At 48.2% G+C, this 19,633-nt stretch overlaps 1 protein-coding gene across 2 annotated transcripts in view; it reads right to left on the reverse strand.

Moving 5' to 3' along the window:
- Positions 1-17,343, reverse strand: part of CADPS (calcium dependent secretion activator) — a 204,182-nt gene extending 186,839 nt beyond the window's left edge. Inside the window, exon 1 of one of the 2 annotated variants that reach the window (XM_036390827.1) lies at positions 16,872-17,343. In XM_036390827.1, the coding sequence (XP_036246720.1) occupies positions 16,872-17,252 (381 nt within the window). In that variant the 5' untranslated portion in view covers positions 17,253-17,343. The remainder of the gene's footprint in view (positions 1-16,871) is intronic. The other variant, XM_036390824.2, reaches the window with a different exon arrangement.
- Between the last annotated feature and the right edge of the window lie 2,290 nt (positions 17,344-19,633).

Consider the following 19,633-nt stretch of genomic DNA (forward strand, 5'->3'; position numbering starts at 1 on the left):
CTAAGTCATTCTTGCTGGCCAGACAAAACTCTCACAGGGCAGTAAAAGGTTATTTAAGAAATGGATCTGAACTTGGAGGCAACACAAATTTCTGGATACTGAGACTCTGAATAAGCTGGCTAAGGAAAGCAAGGCCTGCCACAGGGTCTGTTGCAAGTGCTTTAAGACATGAGACCTGCTGGGAGATGACAGTTTCGCATTCAGCCTTTCCAGAAACCAAAGCTGCAAAGACCTTCAGGGCAAAGGCATAATTCCCACCCAGGTGATGCCAAACTTCACCCAGTATTCAAGAGCAGCAGCTATTCCCCTAGGCTACCTTCTCCTAAGAGCAAATCAAAGAGGGCAGTTGGAAAAACCTCATGCTTGCCAAGTACAGCCTTAAGGTTTTGGACACAGGAATTTAAGGCAGAATCCTGACAAGCCTTTTGTCACACTTCTCACATGGGACACAGTACTTGGACCAGTTTGCTGTCACTGTATGCATGAGTTTACTCATTTTAGCAGCAGCAGCACTCACTCCTAGGCTTTCTGGTGGCAGGGACCAGCACCCTGTGCACCAGGAGGATAGCAGGGAAGGAATAATGCATTTTCTAAAGAATATCACTGAGTCAAATAATCTCATCAGCTCTGGGGAATCTCAGCTTCTGAAGTTGCAGCAGCTGAGGACAGACAGCATCACAAAGCTGCTGCTACATGAATGACAGAGCCATTTAAAAGCAGAGCACTTTTTATTTCTTCTCTTCCCAAATGCCACTGTCAATCCCAACACACTAGAATGAGAAAGCTTTGTTTTCACTGGAATGTTCCACCAGCAACCACTGGCTTCCTGCAGCATAAACAGAATAAACCAGATCTTGCCCCCAGTGAAAAGAGTCATCTTTTGGTACCAACGAGTCACTGCTTTCCCTCACCTCAATGTCCCAGCTCATATAGGTAATTTATATCTAAATTACTTCAAAAGTGGTGCCTGTTTTCACAGCACAATTAATGCAGCAGCAGGTAACAGCAAACACACAACTCCTGCCAAAACAAATGTGCTGGTTTCATCTTGGGACCTTTTCCTCTGCTGATAGAGCTGAATATTGCTCCACTAGCATCAACAGGGGCAAAATAAATCACAGATTAAAAACTGACAGCAACAAACCAAAACACTGTGGTCCTGCTGCAAAAGTTGATAAATCCTATTTAGGTATCAAATAAGCTCTAAAGCAGAGGGTAAAGGAAGCCAGCAGGGTATGGAATAAAATTTGGCAGCTGTAATTCTGCTGCCAGAAAGGCAGTGGGGCAGGAGCATGTCTGGATGGCATCGATTGCAGCAGCAGCTTGAATGCACTCAGGGCATCCTGTACTACTACAGAGAGCAAGCAGCTCTCCCTCACTCTCTCCTTGTGCAGATGATTTTAGGAAGGGAAGAAATTGGGAATTACTGTGCCACAACTCTGAAATACTTTCCCTGTGTAGGCAAGAAACTGCTCCCATCACAAAAAGTATAATTTCAGCGTGCATGTGCATGAATGCACAAGGTAAGAACTAAAAATAGAGGTACTCTATTTCCATGCATCAAGTCAGCAGGTACAGAAACAGCATAAACAGTGATTCAGCAGCAGCCTGCATGATGCAGGAGGTTGTTTCTTTGCCTCTGCCTCTCTGATTGTAGCCCTTCCCACCTCTGCTGAGTTACCAAGGCCCAGCAACTCCCAAGAGCAATGCCCAGACCTGCCTTGCAAAAAGAGCCCCAGCCCCGCAGGGCCAGGGAGATCTGCCAGCCATGGGGGCTCACTGGCTGCTTGGCTCCCTTGGGAAGGGGGTGATGTGAGGTGGCTGCAAATGCTCTTCACACAAGGTCCAGCTTCCAAGAACACAGACAGCTAGAGAGTTTTTCTGTCTACAGAAGTTTTTCTAGTGCAGAGTCTACATGCTAACATAATTATTCTTTTTATTAATAAGATAGATGTATAATTTGCATTTTTGCGATTTTTTCATTAAGCTTCTGTGTCATATCTACAAAGTGTGATCATTCAAACTGGATACAAACAGGTGCACAATGTACAATTACAGTGTATGGCTAAAATTTCTGGTGCAAAATAATACTGTGACTCCATAAACACCTCTGAAAAATTGCACAAGACGACACCAAGGACAGTTTTTGAATCCTGAGATTTGTTACATAAACAGCTACGACCTTGTACCCATGGTTTCAACGGGGACAAGCTGTTTTTTCTGCTGATTCTTACCCCCAATTTTTTCATTAATGTTTGCTTGAGAAGTCAGAAGGAGATACAAGAAAAAGAGAACGAAGAGTAGGAATTTCATTTACATTCCATAAAACCACAGCTAATCTCTTCAAGCAGAAATTAAAAAATACTTCAGTCTTCCCACTGCCCAAGCTCTGTCATTCACCCTTTCAAACACAGCAAAGTCTCCCAAGCATCCAGGTGAGCAAATCCCTCCTCCAGCCCCTGGGACTAAATCTATCTTTGAAGGGCTTCCTTGCACAGCTGTAACTTACCCCCACATGGTTCCTAGACAGCGTAACTAACCAAGAACAATTAAAGTGCTCAAGGATTTCAACTTAATCTCAGAATGTATTAAAGTCCTTTCTGCTCTCACCTTGACATACTCTGAAGTCTGGATGATTTGCATTTTGATGTCTAATTGAAATGAGGATTGCTGCCTGACAGGCCTTAATCTTCTCAAAAGCATGGTTGCTCCTCTCCCCCTAAAGCAAATATTTATCATAAGTTTCACCTTGAATACAGGTCAGAGCATTGCAAAGCAAGTAATCAGAGCTGTAAAAAAACCACCAAAAAAAACAACAAACTACCACAAATATTCTGTCTAGGTAAAAAAAAACAAATTCAAAAGGCACATCCATTCCCCTGAGTCACAGCAAGGAAAGATTATTACCATTAGCATTAAGGTTATACAGCAAATGAAGCAACTGGCTAAAGAAAAAAAATAAATCACTTATAAGTGTCTTATTTCATCATTAAATCTTAACAGGAAAACTACTGTGATTTGCTTAGCCTGAATATATATGCAATGTAAAGAGACCCTCTGACATCACTGAGGCATAACACCAAAGATAAATGGAGATGATTTGCCCCACTACAGTTGTAACTCTCTCCTAAACCTGCAGCAACCAAACAGCAAGGCAGCTGCTTCTGGCTGGTCACTGGCTCTCATGCCTTTGCTGAGAGGAGAGAATCAGAGGTCTTACTCTTCCCCTGAATGTGTGGGCTTTAACAGAAGGCAGCTGAGCTGCTACATGAGTTAAAATGCCCATGTCCTGCTAGTCACAGTTGGTTGTCCCTGAAGCCTGAGCCCTCACCAGAGCACGAACATCTGAAGGCCACATTGTGCACTGAGAGCGCCCCAAGCAAGGGCAGCCAGAGCACATCCATATGCATCCCCAGAGAGCCCATCTGGAGCAGAGCCTTGCTCCACGGACTCCCAGCAATGCAAAACTAGGCTCAGGACTCCAGACTGCCTCCCTTTCATACAGCAGCTGGGGTTTGAGAGCAATAAGGATGAAGATTTTCTTGTCCTGCTTCTGCATTACACTGCAATTCTCCCTCCTGAAGGAGGGGCAGCTCCTGTGACAAGCTCAGGAAATGTCAGAGGAGCAGGCTGCAGGCAAGCCAGGCACTGCCCTGCTTATGGAAACAGCAGGCAGGCTGCTGTCCACCTGCCCAAACATAAACAGCAGGAAAGGGTGCATGGCTGTTGTGCACAGAGCTGTTACGATCTATATGAAGCCCCATGTGTGTAAATGAAACATCAGCTCCTTCTATCATCAAATGTGTACAACTTGTAAGCATGAATTATGCAAGACTATTAACTGTCTTATTTTAAGAGGGAGCAGCTGTAAAAGCTGCTTGGAGGACACAGCAAGTCACGGAAGGGGCAGCCCCTGGTGTTCAGTGTCTGTCTGAGCTACAGCACAGCCACTCTCACCAGGTCCAGCCCCAGTGCTCCCCAGACCTGCATCCTGCACTAAGCAATTCACTCAGCATCTCATAAGCTCTGTCTTCCAGGAGTAATATTTTCACCACTTTTTTGATAACAGCTTGAGAAAGATCTGGATAATTGTGTGAGTCTATGAAGAAGTGAGCAGGGAGCTGAGCCTGTAACCTGGCTCAAACTCAAGCCCCCAAGTCAGTGCCCAAACTGCCAAGCTCTGCCTTTGCTTTCACCTTTCACAAGGAACCTGAAACAGCAAACTCCCACTGAGACCAAGGAGCTCCAGGCTGTTCCGGTTCAGTAACTCTCTTGTTGGCTAATGAACCCTCACACTCAGCCAGAACCCACAGATGAGGATGCCAGCCTAGAGTGACGCTGCACAGCCCATGCCACAAGTGCCATCATGTCGGAGGCTGGGACCAGCCTCAGGCAGGGACACTGAATGCTGGCTGGCAGCACGAAGCACTCACCCATCCTCAGCCCAACACACAGAGCACTGCAGGCTACTGAGCTCAGCCCTCCCTGAGCAGACACTGTGCTTAGCAGACATGCTAGAGTTGCTGACAGCAAGCTCTGGCCATAAGTTACCTTTAGGATGAGAAGGCTCTTGATACAATTTTACATAAAACATTAATTCCTCTGGTCAATACAAATGCTGGTAGGACAGAGTGGCAGGGCTGTACACAGCAAATAAGCATGTTGGAACATAAGAAGTGCTGAAAGGGGAGGCACAGATGGGTATTAAGACCAGTTTCATTCATTGTATATATCACGGACTTGGAAGAACAAACATCAAACACTGTGATTACATTTGCTGATGACTCAGATTTGTGTGGGCTCCTCAATACACAAGAGGAGGGCAATAGAGTCCTGGACAACTGTGAGCAAGCAAGCACCTCGGGGGATAATTAAATTAATCTGAGCCATGGAAATGCCACACAACAAGGCTAAAACATAAAGCAAACAACATTCTAAAGGACTTTGCACTCAAGAAGTTATATGAGACAAACAGAGGCTACTGCTTGTTCCCAGTGACCCACCAGGGTGCCAGGTGCTGCACAAGCCCATCAGGTGAAAACTGGTACAGGATACACACAAAGCTCCAAAAAAAGCAATCTCAGTGATACCAATTGTATGTGCCCCCAGCCCAAGAGACTGTGGCTTTACAGAAGGGTCTTGTCACAAGGGGACCACTGGTGACACAACAGCTCTGGTGCCACCCTGACGAAACAAATCCATGCAGGGGACCCCAGGCCAGAGCACCTGCCTCTCACCTGGCTTACCAACTCCCAGTCCCTATTACCAGCTGCTCCCCAGACTCTTGACCATTGCTCCCCATTTGGAAATCATGTACTTGCCCCTAACTGCCCGGGCAGCCTCACCACGCTGAACAGCCCTGTTTGATGCAGGACAGCTGCCTCAGAGACACTGAGGCACCTTCCCTGAGGCACCCTGCCCAGCAAAGGGATCACTGGCAGGGTACCACAGCAGGCACAGAGCCCCTTCCAGGAGACAGGTCCCGAGAGCATGTCAGACCAAGACTGGGGAACACAAAGCATCTGGAGCAGCAGCACAAGCAAGGACGTGGGAGAAGTCAGAAGTGGCAGAGCTGTCCAAGGCCCTGAAGGCATGAAGATGCTAAATTTGATGAGGTTGAGGAAGGGAGCCAAAGGAGGAATAAATAGAGCTAATGAGAACACAAGGCATGAGCATTCAAAAACCTTTAACACACTACAAACAGCAATAAAAAGGCAATTAGAATTCCGAGATGCATGGAGGGTAATTGCATGCACTATAAATAGGTAGTGGGAAGACTGTCCTGCTCAGCAGGATCTGATTCACTTTTGGGGTGACTTCTGTGCAGAAAGGAATATTTTGGCATGCAACAGAAGCTGAGAAAAGGGAGTTTACAGAGAGATGAAATTACAGGAAGAATTTCTATCGCTGACATCCTGCTGCATGAAATATGTACCAAGCAGGAGCTTTGCCACAGAGGCTTCAGAGGTCATAGTTTGAGGAACTCCAAATAAAAGTTCAGCAGCAGGGATGCAATGCAGCCTTAGAAGGAAACATCCATTTTATATCAGCCAGCACAGGAGTCCAGGCATTTCGGTGGCTTTCACTATTGATGGAGAAATCTAACAACGCCCATGGAGACCCCATCCTGCTCAGTTCACAACCTTTGCACAAGCACTTGCACTTGTAACAGCACTTAAAAACCAGCAAAATCAGAAGTTTGAAAGTGTAATTCCAGTGCCAAATTCACTTCCTCCATCCTCCAACCTTGCTACTGGCATGTTGCTTCTGTTCCCTACCCGTGCCTCAGGCACACTCCACTGCTCTGCTCGTAACTCCCTTCCAGGCTGGTGTAGCCCTCCAGGGGATGCCCATGGCTCACGTAGCTGGTACAAGCAGCCAGCTCACAGTTTAAAAAACAGGCTCTCTGATATCATTTCTGCCCAGCCTTCCCTCCCTACACCAGTTAGGCTGGAACAAATGCACCAACTGCTGCTCTCCCTGCTGGGCATGTGGCTCAGGCTCTGCGGGAATGTGTCATGAGAGATTCTGGGAAAGAAGTAGCCCTTGGAGCAGATAAAACCCTCAAGAGTCTTTGCAGAATTACAACTAACATCTTTTTGAGTAGAAGGTACCACTTAAGTCCAGGAGCCCATAAACAAGTAGAAATCATACCAGGCATAGCCTTGGCTAACATAATCCACCACTGCATGATCAACTCTTTTGAGGATACCAGCTCTCTCTTGAGACAGCTAGAGGCTAGAAGAGTATTATTCCCCATCATCTGTGCATAGCCCTGGGCATATCTGATGCAGAGCAAATGGGAGATGGAAAAGGAAAACACAACCACACCTGAGAACTGCCACAATCCCTCCTCCCTGCCCCAGCTCCTTCACAGGTACCCTTCCAGAGGAGGAAAGTTCACAGACTAAAGCACCAAACACCTGATAAAGGGAGGGAGCAAAGCTGAAACTTCCCAATTCCAAAGTCCCTCAGCCAGGTCTCATGCCCTTCCCAGCTCCCTGTTCTTTCCCAATGCAGAGCATCAGCATAGATTCCTGTTTGGGAGCTGCTCTGCTCTCACAAATGACTGAGCACACACAAAGTCTCTGCAGTCCTAACTCCAGCTAGCTCTTTGCTATGCACCAAAAACCAACCCCATGCAGCTCAGAACATCCCCACATAACAGCAGCAGATGGCTTCTGCCTGGAGGTCTCACTGGCAGAGGGTGGTCTGCAGAGCAAGGGTGGGAGGCACAGAGCTGGTTTTTGCAGCGTGCACAGGTCATGCAGCCTGGCCTGTGGCTGAAGAAGTGCTGGCTGTGGCTGTCCTTCCCCCTGTAGTGTCACCATGCAGGTAGCAAGGCAGCTGGCTCCTGCTGCGTCACCCCATTAGCTTCCTCCTGAGGCAGAGACGAGTCTGTCATCATCTCTGGCTGCAAGGAGAATGGGAGCAGTCTGCTGGGAAGGAAGGAAGGAAGGTGGTGACAATAAAAGCAAACTCGTCACATGCAACATGCAAAGCATTTCTACCCTCTTGCTGAACTAGGAAAAGGTGTTTGGCATCTTAGAAGAAAATTGCCTTTTGCTTGATGTTCTGCTTATGTGATACCCACATCACTTTCCAGCTGCCTAAATTCTCTGCTGCTGAGGTGTGGAGGAGCTGACCCCCTGCAACAGCACATCAGGCAGAGTGAAAGTAGCTCCTTGCCAAAACTACAGCATCAGCAACAGTCCAACAGAACTTCTGGATGGCTGCAACTAATTGTTCCCAAATCATCCCATATTTTCTGTGCCTAAAACATAACACCTAAGTGCTCCTTCCTTCCCAGCCCACACCCATCAGACAGGGATAGAGACACCTGAGGGGGGCACTGAGTGGAACACAGGTTGCATCTGCTGTTCATGGAGCAGCTTCTCCCTTCCACAGCCACTTGTACCAGCCACATGTCAAGGCTGGCCAGAGCAAGCCCAGAAATTTCTTCCCAAAGTGTCTCTACAGTGTTTAGGTTCACTTGGCCAACTGGCTGGACAGGGCTCCCCCAAATCACTCCTTGGGATAACAGCTCATTCCCAAGCAAAGCACCAACTGGAAACCAGATGAGTGAGTGCCTTCTTGCAGAACCAACATCACTGAGCACAGAGCTGTATTTAGTATTACTGGTCTATTTCCCCTCTAACAGCCAAGTCCTTTTATCCCACCAGCCAGGCACCTTGTCCTCTCCAGTGCCAGCCAGAGTCTGTTTGTTGGCTGTGACACTCCAGGCTCTGAAATGACCCTCATGCACACACCCATGTCCCTTCCAACAAAGGTAAATCACTGTCTCTCTCTGAGGGGCTCTGAGGAAAGCATGGGGCTGCTCCCCTGCAATGTGGAGGTGGGGAAAAACTTGTGGGTTGTAGTCACATGTTGGGGTGCTCAAAGCAGTAAAACCCTTCAACAGGATTGAAGCCTTCTGCACCTCAGGGCAATGTCAACTTAGCATCATGTGCCTTGGTAACTTAAATTCCCCAGGAAAGGGAGAATGGCATCCCATAGGAGTCAGCCAGCCCCACAGACTTCACGGATTAAAAGCACACTGCAACTAACAGACATCAGTGGCTGCTACAAACTTACAGACTCTGCAAACTCCTAGTGCCATCCTCTCCAGCTCAATGGGTTCTCAGGATCAAATGCAAATGCTAGAAATCAAATCCAAATGCTAGAGCAGACACTGCTCTTTACAAGGCAACCCGTGAGACTGTTTCAAGAGGACAATTATTAACAAACAGTTTCTTCTATCAGTAGCTCCTCAAGGTGTGTGCCTGGAAAACAGCCTTTCCTCCCTATTACTGTCCTCCCCTGTGCCAGACAGGCAATTGGGAGCCAAACCACCCCCTTTTATCTCTGCTCCAAGAGACTGAACTGAGCCTGTGCACACTGCGGTGCTGCAGCTGCTCTGGATAGGAGGCCTCTTTCTCCTGCAGAAGTGCCTCAGGCAACGACAACATCCTAAACAAATACTTCTTTTCCACTGCCAAAAAGTTTATTGAAATTTTCCCCCCCAAAATTCATCACCTGGCTGAAGACATACAGCGAGTGATAGACTTGCAGGGACAGGGTCACTCTGCTCCATGCTTGTACAGGATCAGATCCAGCTCATAAATGCTAAACCTAAATCATCAAGTGTGGTCTAAATCCCACCCCAAAAAGGGAGCAGAAGGTGGTCTGCAGAGGGTCTACAGAGAAAGCTAGATTTGAAGATTTTAGAAAGTCTGAAAGCCCTGCCTCTGTGCGAATGTCACCCTAATTTAGCACACGAGATCACAAAAGGGCAGTGCTGGACCATCAGCCCTGTTTGTCAGGGTATTACACAAATGCATTGTGGCACCAGCCCAAAGTCCTACCAAAGTCAGTGAGGTTCCTTCAAGATGTGCACATTGTATTGCCAATCCCCAAAGATAAACACCACAGCACCGTCACTAAAAAACATTACTAAATCTAGATTTCATTAAGTTTCTTCATCAAATATTAACATTTAGGTATGGGGAGACACCCATGAGGGCCACTATATACCTGACACTACTAAAAGACCAAGCTCCCAACCTTACTGTGAAGTAGACAGACAGGTTTTGAACTATGACAACTACAAACACAGCACGACTTACCCCAAGATGAATAAATATTTGCATGACACTTTGACTCAGGTGTTTAAATTCTAGAAAATGTCTGACTTTATCAGCCTGAATCACAGACAAACAATACCAAATATTATTACTAAAAGCACCTTTTCAAACAACAATTTCAAAAGGTTAACATTAAACACGCAGCAACTGCACTTTATGTCCTGTCTTAAAAATGAAGCCCACACAATTCAGAGGAAAACCTGGTTGAAGCAACTCAAATATTCTGTACCCACAAATAACTTCTTGCTAAGCAAGTGCCAGGCTAGGATGCTCTGTGTATTTTTGTCAGTACCTCCCTGGTAATGACCCAGGGGAGCTGCCCAGGAACCTTCCATTTCTCACATCTCCCCTCACCCATCCTCATGAAGAGGCAGCTGGACCCTATTGCTGGACCTCGGAGCATCCCCTCCAAGAAAGGTGGCCCAGTTCTGATCCACTGGGAGCTGGTGGTGCCACTTGCATAAGGAGCATCCAATGTGAGGAGAAAATTCTGATTGTCCTGCCATGCCTGCACCATGCTCTAAAAGAGCTCAGCAGGGAGGTGGCACCTTCCCTTGGACCTCACCCTGCTCTATTTCCAGGAAGGGAACACCTTTGAGGGGCCATCCATCAAACCTCTCCCACCCTCCTGGGTGACAAAAATGGAGAAGAGCTGCTCATCACCAAGGAAAGTCCCTTTGTCTGCTACTTTAAGAGAACTCTACTGTTTTAATTAGTCTTAATGCTCAAAGGCACACTAAAATATCTGATTTCTAGAGATCATTTTGGGGGTGAAACCCTGGCACTGCTGAAGCCACTAGCTGGATTCACATCAATACTCTCCAAGCAACAGCTTTATTGATCATACTGTATTGATTAGACTTAACATACTGATCAAGTTTACATCATGAAACAGAAAGAAGATGTTTACCTTGTACCACTCTGGACTACAGCACTGGCAGTAGCTCTGGGGTTTGTATATATACACTGCTAGTAGCAGAGCTGTGATGGCTGGGCTGCTCCTGCTAAATAAACTAAAAACAAATTAAATATTTCTCCAGCTAACAAAAAATTGCATGGGGAAATGACTTGCCGACCACTTTCCACATAGGTAAATGGAGAACAAGTGACTCACCATTCAGCAAAAAAAATTACAAGTTGTGCAAGAGGCAAAGTGCTTCAGGGAGAGTGTCTAGACTATGCAAAGCAAGGCCATAAATTACACCTTTTGAAACAATGGGCTGTAGCAGGGCTTGGAGCTGCATGATCAGATAAGTCTTCTCCACTCTTAGTTAGTAGCATCTCTGGCCCAAGAGGTGCCACCCACAGTAATTGAAATGTCAGGCTATGGATCAGGAACTGCAAAGTTTTACAACAGCCAAAGACCGAGCTCACAGCCTATTTAATTACCCACTTCACAATCCAATAAACTGCAAGTATATAAATAGCCAAAGTATGACAAATATTTAATATCTCCTAAAATTAAATTAAGATAAGACACTGGCAAAATAAATTATAAGTGTTTTAACTGAAAACAACTGTTTTCTGCAGATCCCAGACAACTTGAGCGCAGTAATCACATTCTGCACTCCACACTGCTAAGCAGCACAGCATCTAAGATGTGCCAGACCTTCCTTGCCATGCTGATGCTCTGCAAGCAGGCTCACCTTCACTTCAGGGTTGGCACAGAGCTGGGCACAGTGCCAGCCACGAGCCCAGCCACACACACAGCCCTCATTTGATGGTGGCAGTGGCCTGTGCCCACACTGAGCCATCTAAGTGGTGAAGCCAGCCCCTAACTATTCCTCCAGGTTTGTATAGGCATAGCACTAATAATATTCCTGCAAGCTTTGCTGCAACTACAGAGCTGTGCATGAGGTACAGCTCATGCTTGAGAGCTGCCTGCACCTCGCAGCTGCTTCCTAAATAGCACTAGACAGCAACTGAGGGACAGACAGAAAACAAGCAGAGCATCGTCTTTACCTCTCCTGCCCTGCAGAACTGAGAAAACCAAAAATCTCCAAGGGTTTCTTGGGACCAGCAGAGCAGAATCTGATCACAAAAACAAATTCCTCCAGCAGAAAACTGCTAAAACAAGTCCCAACACCAGGTGAGTTCAGTCTGTCCCAGAAGAACAGTGTTCTGGTGCTTTTATGAGAGAACTTGTGTAAGTATGGCATGAGAGTAACAATCCAACCCACGATAAGGAAGATATGGTTATTTGGAAAGCTGCACTAGCTTTACTGTGTCCTAACTGTTGTAGCATCTCTGTGCCTGCTGAAATGGCCGGAATTCAGTATTTTAAGATGCACTGTAACCAATAGAACAGTTTCTGACCCCTCACACCTGTTCTGCATTAAGCACTGTGCTTAAATCAATCACCATTCAGCAAAGCACAAGCTTAAGAGCTTTGCTGAATTTGACTGAGAATTTTCCTAATGCACCTGACGTCATCCCACAGGCTAACACAGGGACCCAAATCATGAGCCTCTTCTCCCAGGAGTAGCCCTGGTAATCTGCAACAAATCTGGAACTTTTTTCATCCTGCATTTATTCCACTGAGAACTGATTTACTCTCCTGCCTGCCTTCTCCCTTGTTCTGCAGGAAGGAAGACAGGCAGTGGCAACCACAGCTGCAACAATGTCTGACCTAATGTGCTCTCCTCATTTTATCTCCTAAAAAGTTATTCCTGCTGCCCCTTTCCCAACAAGTGTTTTCAGTTTATGCCATTTTGAATGAGCAAACACCAATTCCAGGGCTGTGCTGTGCCTTTTGACTGCCGCGCTGCAGAGATATTTAGCAAAAGTTACAACCCACATCCAAGGAGGCTTGGTTTGCACCACTACAGACACACACCTTGTCCAACATCCCTAGGCTGCTGGCTGAGCTGTCTTCCCAAAGGCTTCAGACAGCTGGGATCAAGTGGGAAGAGGCACCAAGCACGGCTGGTCGTCTCCACTCTACTTCCAACAAACCAGCATGATCTAGAGAAAAGACCACACACATCCTGGCCATGCAATTACCAAGCTCAGTGCCATCTGCAGTAATAAAACACATTGTTCTGAGAGCCATGGAGCTGGCAAAGCCACTTTCCTCCTGAGCTGCATCATGAGGCTGGAGCCTTCCATATCCAGCAATATTGTAAGCTCTGATGGGAGGTTTTCCTCATTCAGTTGGTCTCTTGCTCAGATTCCCCAGTGTCTAGTAATGGCTGCCCACACACTGCACCTTCCTCCCATCTGGGGTAGAAGATAAAAATGAAATCTCCCTATTTTCAGCAAGCTTTACAGGGATGAGTATCTTGCAGACCATTGTCTGCATCTCTAATGTGCCTGGAATTCAGTGGTGGCTTAAAAAAGAAACCTAAGTGGGAAGCAAAGACAACACAGGCAGGTATCTAATAAGCCTTTTTTCTTTTTCCTTGGGAAATAGTGCTAGTGAGATGTAAATAGAAGAACTTACAGGTAGACATCACAGATGCGTAGTTACTCAAGTGGAGCCTTATCCCATAAACATCAAAATAAACCCAAAGCAGAGGTGTAGACCTGAACACACTCGTGTAAAAAACAGTTTTTCCTCTGTGGCTGAAATTTCTGGGGTGTCAGGATCAGAAAAATACCAGTTCTGAGTGGCTTCTGCTTAAGTTAATCTGGAAATCTGAAACACAGAGCTTACTGCTGGTGTAAACAAGCAGTGCTGTCATGCCCACATGCAGTAAGTACCCAGCTACACCATCCATTCACACGTTTCTGCTGCTCTCTCCGCTCTCATATACATTCTAATTTATCAAACAGCAGGCAATTACCTTTGTGGTGCAACAGCACCTTAACTACACAGTTCCCTTTATTCCAGGGTGGTTCATGGGTGCTGCAGAACACCAGGCTGCGTTTTCCAGCTCCAGAGCACTACACATGCGTGTGTGGCTGCACAACTGGTGCCCGCTGTGCCACTGTGCTCCCAGCCCCCGGGGCACCAGCCAGCTCTGACACAGCAGCACTGCAGGATCAAGGAGGGAGGATTACACACCCCAGGGAGCAACACAGGGATCCACAGCCCAGGCAAGAATTCAGTGCTGCGGCCACAACAAAACCAACACCTTCTGATCTGAGGAAATTGCAAAGAAGGTGAAGCTATTAGAAGCTGCCTGGGCTCTGGGAGCCTGGCAGGGGCTGGCTGCAACACAATCCATCTCAGCTGTGGTCCTCCAGCTGTGGTGGGGGTGGGCTGGCTGTTACCAGATACCCCAGACAGGAAACCACTCTGCAGGGCAACAGCTTCACTGCCTCACCTGCAAAGCCATGGTCCCTGCCTGGGCTGTGCTTGGGGTCATAGCATCACCCATTCTACAGCTGCGAGCCAGGTGAAGCCAAACCTCATCCTTCTCCTTCCAGCACTGGGCAGAACCTTCTGAGTAGGGCTGGGGACAGGTCCCCAGCACTCACTGCTGCACAGTTCTGCCCAGACACCTCTATGGTGGCACCTCCCTGACATGGGTGTGGAGCCAGGTCCCCTCACCTGGGCAGGGCCCCAGTGGGGCTCCCAGACACCCTGTCCATGGGCAGTGACTGCAGAGGGCAGATGGGCAGGGTCAGGCCTGGCATCTCCAGGGCCCTGCATGTGCAGGGGATCAAGCAGCAGCCCCTGCAGCCTCTGTGTCCAGCACCACTGGGAAAGGAGGGAGCATGGTCCCGCACACCAGCCTGGAGACTGCAAATAACAATACTTGGGGATCTTCTGCTCCTTATTTCTTCAAGGATGAAACAATTCCCTGGCAAACTGCAGACTGTGAGGGTGGAGAGGCAAATGGCACATGGGAAAGGAAGCAGTTTATCTCTCTTCTGCTGATGAGCAAACTGACCCAACAGCCCCCATTAGAGCAGGACCAAAATCCAGTTTTCTCTCACCTTTCCTCTAAGAAACAAAATGCATTTGTTCCACTCTGGTGAGTCTTGAGCACCTGACACTTTTATCATTACTGAAGACCCAACCAATACACTGCAACTGAAGCTCAGTGCTCAAGAGGAATCAAGTCCCTCACCTTCACCCTCTGGTCTCCCTCCAGCCAGAGAAGGAAGGGCCTTTCCCAGAGGGATGTGTTAGGAAAGCAAAGCAAAGGAGCACATGAAGTTCATCAACAAACTCCAGGCTCTGGTAGTCCTTTAATTGACTTCAACAGGAGTCGTGGCAAAGAAAAAAGGGCAAGGATCATGACAACTGAATATAGGGATATAGAGAAAACAAAAAAAACCCAGAATTAATTCACCTTTTAAAGGGTAAATTCAATTTGACATGTATTATCATGGTAAATTTAGCTTTCCCAATTCTATTTCACTGCTAAGTTTGAGGGGAGAGGGTCAGCCCCCAAGACACACCTATTTTAGCTATGTTAATAAGCCAGAAATGTTTCCCTATGTTCTTCATTTCACAGAGAATGGATTCTTTCCTCCCAAGATCCTGTGTAACTTCCACATAGCCTTGAATATTGCTGCCATTTTGTAATTTTTCTCATTACTCCCATTTCTTTGTTTCACCTGCACTTTATTCCCCACCTTTTCCTCTCCCTTCTGTCCTTTCACAGGGCCCTATTTTGATTTCAGTGACTATAAACTGTCCTTCCCAGCCACTCTTCTCTGAACTGCTAAAATGCTGCATGCTCCTTTGGATAAACTGCTTATCAATTTCAGTTCACTTTTATGTGAGAAACAATTGCAGGACTGACTTGGTTTTATTTCAGTGAAACTAACAATAATGTAAGTTTCATCTTCAGTTCACTTTTACATGCAGTTGCAGGACTTAGTTGTTTGTATTTCAGTGAAACTAACTAATAATAATGTAAGTTTCATCATCTTTCTCTAACACAAAGAAGTTACACGGGAAACAAAAGCCAAAACGACTTTGGAAATTCACCATCTGCTGAAAAGCATTGTAGGGAAAAAGAACAGATAAAAGAAACTCCAAACCTGGCTATAATTTCAGCTATGTACTTTGCTCAGCAAACAAAAGCAGATCATTCAAGCTTCCAGCAACAGATTGTCCTATATTGCCTTTAAACTACATGATACAGTACGGATACACTTTCCTACCTCCGTATGTTGCAATGACTAATAATAGTCCTGTGGTGTAGCAGAACTGAATGTCGTTTGCATCAATACATCCAGGAGTCTGCCTGAATTGCAAAGGTCATTTGTGAACACAGAACAGGATCAAGGCTAAAACTGCCGTCTAAGAAACTCACCCGAAAACGGTGACAAAAAATCAGCCAGCTGTTTCAGAGAGCTACATTACATCACAGATCAACTCTCTCTGCCACAGGGAAAAAGTTGGCTACATTTGACTGAAAGATGCCTGTGTCCAGATCCAGAAGAAACTTAATTTCTGCCCTGGCCCATGAGCTTGTGCCTCAGAGGAGAAACAAGCTCCAAGAGAGCTCCTGGAGATGGGGAGCCCAGGTGAAGCGCTCCTGCCCAGCCTCTGCGTGGAGCAGCACACGGCCCTGCTGTGGTGACACACTGGGGGAGGACGAGTCAGGACTGTGGCAGAGACTTCACCGCAAACCTCTGCTGATGCATTTCACCAGGAAGGCGGTCTTGGGGAGCTCGTGAAACATAAACACTTGCAAGAAGTTGAAATGAGACTCAGCAACTCCCCAAGTCAGTGCCAGCACTCCCAGTTAAGCAAACTTTGCAGTAAGCATGGAGTTGCGGAGTCCCTTTGCAGGAGGCAACAGCACGTGCCTGGCGTTTCCCAGCAATATAACCCAGTTCTCTCCTTTCGACAACCTTTAGAGGCCAACATCCCAAACTTCCCGAATCGCGACTAGATTGCGTAACTAGAAGCAACGATGTATGTCACCGGCTCTGTGTGGGAGAGCATGTCGGGGAGCAGCACGAAGGGTGACAGGGGGTCAGGGGGCTGCCCCGAGCTCCGAGCCAGGGCTGCTGCCAGCAAAGCGCTCCGCGTGGGCCCAAGGTGCCCTGAGCCGGGAGTGCCCTTGGGGTGCCCGGGGAGCTGCAGGCCCGGGAGCGGCAGGAGAGGAGAGGAGTGGGCAGGGATGCGGACAGAGGGGGATCTAGAGAGCGTGCACAGGGGTAAGTCAACACCGGCTGGGTAAGAAGGGGGCAGGAGGGTGGGTGGATGGCAGGGGCAGGCAGGGAGCAGCCAAAGGTGGGTGGGTGATGGAGAGGAGAGGCAGAGCCCGGCCGGCAGGGCAGAGCCGGGCAGGGCAGGGCAGGGCAGCGCACGGGTACCTTCTGCTGCCGGCGGGCCATGTCGGTGGGCTGCTTGGCGTTGAAGGGGTAGGCGATGCAGCGCATGACGAAGACGTAGAGCTGCAGCTTCTTCTTCCTCTCCTCCTCCTCCCGCTGCAGCCGCTCCAGCTCATCCTTCTCCTTCTCGCTGGCTACCGAGGGGCTGGGGCTGGCGGGCCGCGCCGCGCTGCTGCCGCGCCCGCCGGGCTGCAGCCCCCCGGCGCTCCCACCGCCGCCGGCACCGCCGCCGCCGCCGCCGCCCGGGCCCTCGCCGGGGCGGCTGGGCGAGAGCCGCGCCGCGGCGGGCGCTAGCGGCTCCTTGCCGCTCTCCTCCTCCACCAGCTCCTCCGACTCCTCCTCGCTGGACGACGGGTCCAACATCGCGGCGGCGACGGCTGGGCTCGGCCGGGCGAGCTGAGGAGCGCGCTGGGCTGCGCTCCGCTCGGCGCCGCCGTGCCCGTGCCCGTGCCCGGCTCCGGCTCCGCGCGCCGCCGCGCCCGCGCGCGCCCCCGCCCAACCCCGCCCCGCCCCGTGCGCGCGGGCGCTGGCCGCGGTGCTGCACGCGCGGGCCGAGGGGAGCGAGCGGCGAGCGGGCCCCGCGCATGCCCGGTGCGCGCCTCGCCGCCGCCATGGCCGCGGGGGTCCCGGAGGTGCGGGTTGCTGAGCGTGTGCCCTGGTGTCCCCACAGCCCCACACCGGCACCGCGGTGTCCTCAATGTCCCCACAGCCCCACACAGGCACCGCTGTGCCCGCAGTGTCCCCACAGTCCCACACAGGCACCGCGGTGTCCTCAATGTCCCCACAGCCCCACACAGGCACCGCGGTGTCCTCAGTGTCCCCACAGCCCCACACAGGCACCGCGGTGTCCCCACAGAACCCACTGTCTCTCTGAACCTCCACAACCATACACAGACACTGCTGTGTCCTCAATGTCCCCACGGACACCAATGTCCCTGCTGTGCCCCTGGTGCCCCCACAGCCCCACACTGTGTCCTCACAGCATCTTGAGCCACATGAAACCCTGCAGACCTGAGGCTCACAGCACTTGTTTTGCACCAAGCAGCTCTTCTTGCACCTCGGTGCAGCTAAAAGTCTTAATTGAAAAGTGATATTGCTGGTAAAGTTTTCATCCAGGTCACTAATTATTACATGTGTAATGATATCGTGGTGTTCTGCTTTGAAGATTACCTGGAGCAAGCTGAGAACTTCAGGAGGCTCTCTGAGGGATGAGTCAGTGAAGGCATCGTGTATGCAATAGTTTAGTTTTTGGTGATTTTCAGATCTGATTGAGACTTCATTTACATGTATTTGTGTATTTGTGGTCGGTGGGTGTTTTCAAGGTTTTGTTTTTCTGCTCAATTAGCAGTGCTTCTTTTCTAAATGTCAAAATACCTGTCACCTGTTAATTCATGTTAATAAATATTTAGGGAGAATAGATAAACATTGGCTCATGGTGGTGGGGCTGTGAGAATAGCTTGCGGGAGAGGAGATAGGCACTGCTTCTCACGAGGTGTTCCAGCGTTTTCACAACAGCTGGGCTTTCTGAGCTTTTTACCTACTTCTAATTAAAAGCTCAGAGTAGCAGATGAGTCTGGAAAACTTCTGGGTCCTACATTTCCAAAAGCCATGAGAAGTGGCTGAAAAATTGGTGTAGTGAGTGAAAAATGGCTTTCCCCGTTTTCATCAGCCTTATCTGCTCGAGCTGTGGCGTTCTGCACATCACCTTGGCATGGTGTGTGTCCTGCCAGCAATATGGGAAGACCTGGGGATGACAAACTCTCCGTGGGGAAGAGCAAAATTGTAAAGTTCCTGCAAACAAGGTTTTCTGTGTGCTTCCCATTGAAAGGAGCTGTCCAAGCTGAAGTTAGGAAAAGACTTTTCAGCCCCTCTCAGCCTTTCTCAGTATCATTTCATTTCATGCCTCCCTATTTATTTTTTCCCAGACAAACTAGAAGTAGCATGATATCATTGCTGTAATGCAAATAACCCTGCTCACCCAAGGTGTGGTTGTACTGCTAGGGGACAGGTCATACAGCACCTGCTAGTGCCATTTGGCCCCTAACATTGCTAATGCAAGGATAACCACCGCAAGGGTGATGGAATGTCTCAAAAGTCTCTTCCTCAGCAAAGTTCACTTATTTTTTTAGTTGTCTTTTAGTTTTGCATTTCTTTCTTTTGATTGATACCATTTTTATTGTATCCATCAGAAAAAACAAATCCTTGTCCTGAGTCCGGTTGTGCCAGTGCAGAAGAAAATGGAATAAATTACATCAGTGCATATGATGATATTATCTATAGGTGATAACACAACAGAGGAGAAAGCAGAAGTCTTTGGGATTTTCAAAAAAGAAATGTTGTTTATTTTATAGGAGAATAGAAAAAAAATCTGTGACATGAGGCTGCAGGTGCTCTCCCTCATAGCTGAGGAGGCAGATGTTCAGGAGCTGCAGCTCTCTGTCTTCCCTCTCCTGGACAAAACAGCAACAAAGCTCTGTCAGATGATGATCAGAGGAAAATTGGACCATTTTTTATGAAAGGTTTTCTATGGTGATTGCTCTGATTGTTGCAGTAACTCTGCAGAGGTGGATTCACTAGAGGAAAGCAGCTGGGGATGACAGAAATAACTTTAGCTGGTAGGAACATCACAGACATTGAGTATCTGACTATAAAGACAAATTGACTTTTCTGACAGATTGTCAGAAAAGATTCCTTAAATTAATTGATGTAAGATAGATACATACAACCACCAAAAAACCATGCAC

Source organism: Molothrus ater, chromosome 11 (genome assembly GCF_012460135.2).
Source record: "Molothrus ater isolate BHLD 08-10-18 breed brown headed cowbird chromosome 11, BPBGC_Mater_1.1, whole genome shotgun sequence".
Classification (NCBI taxonomy): Eukaryota; Metazoa; Chordata; class Aves; order Passeriformes; family Icteridae; genus Molothrus; species Molothrus ater.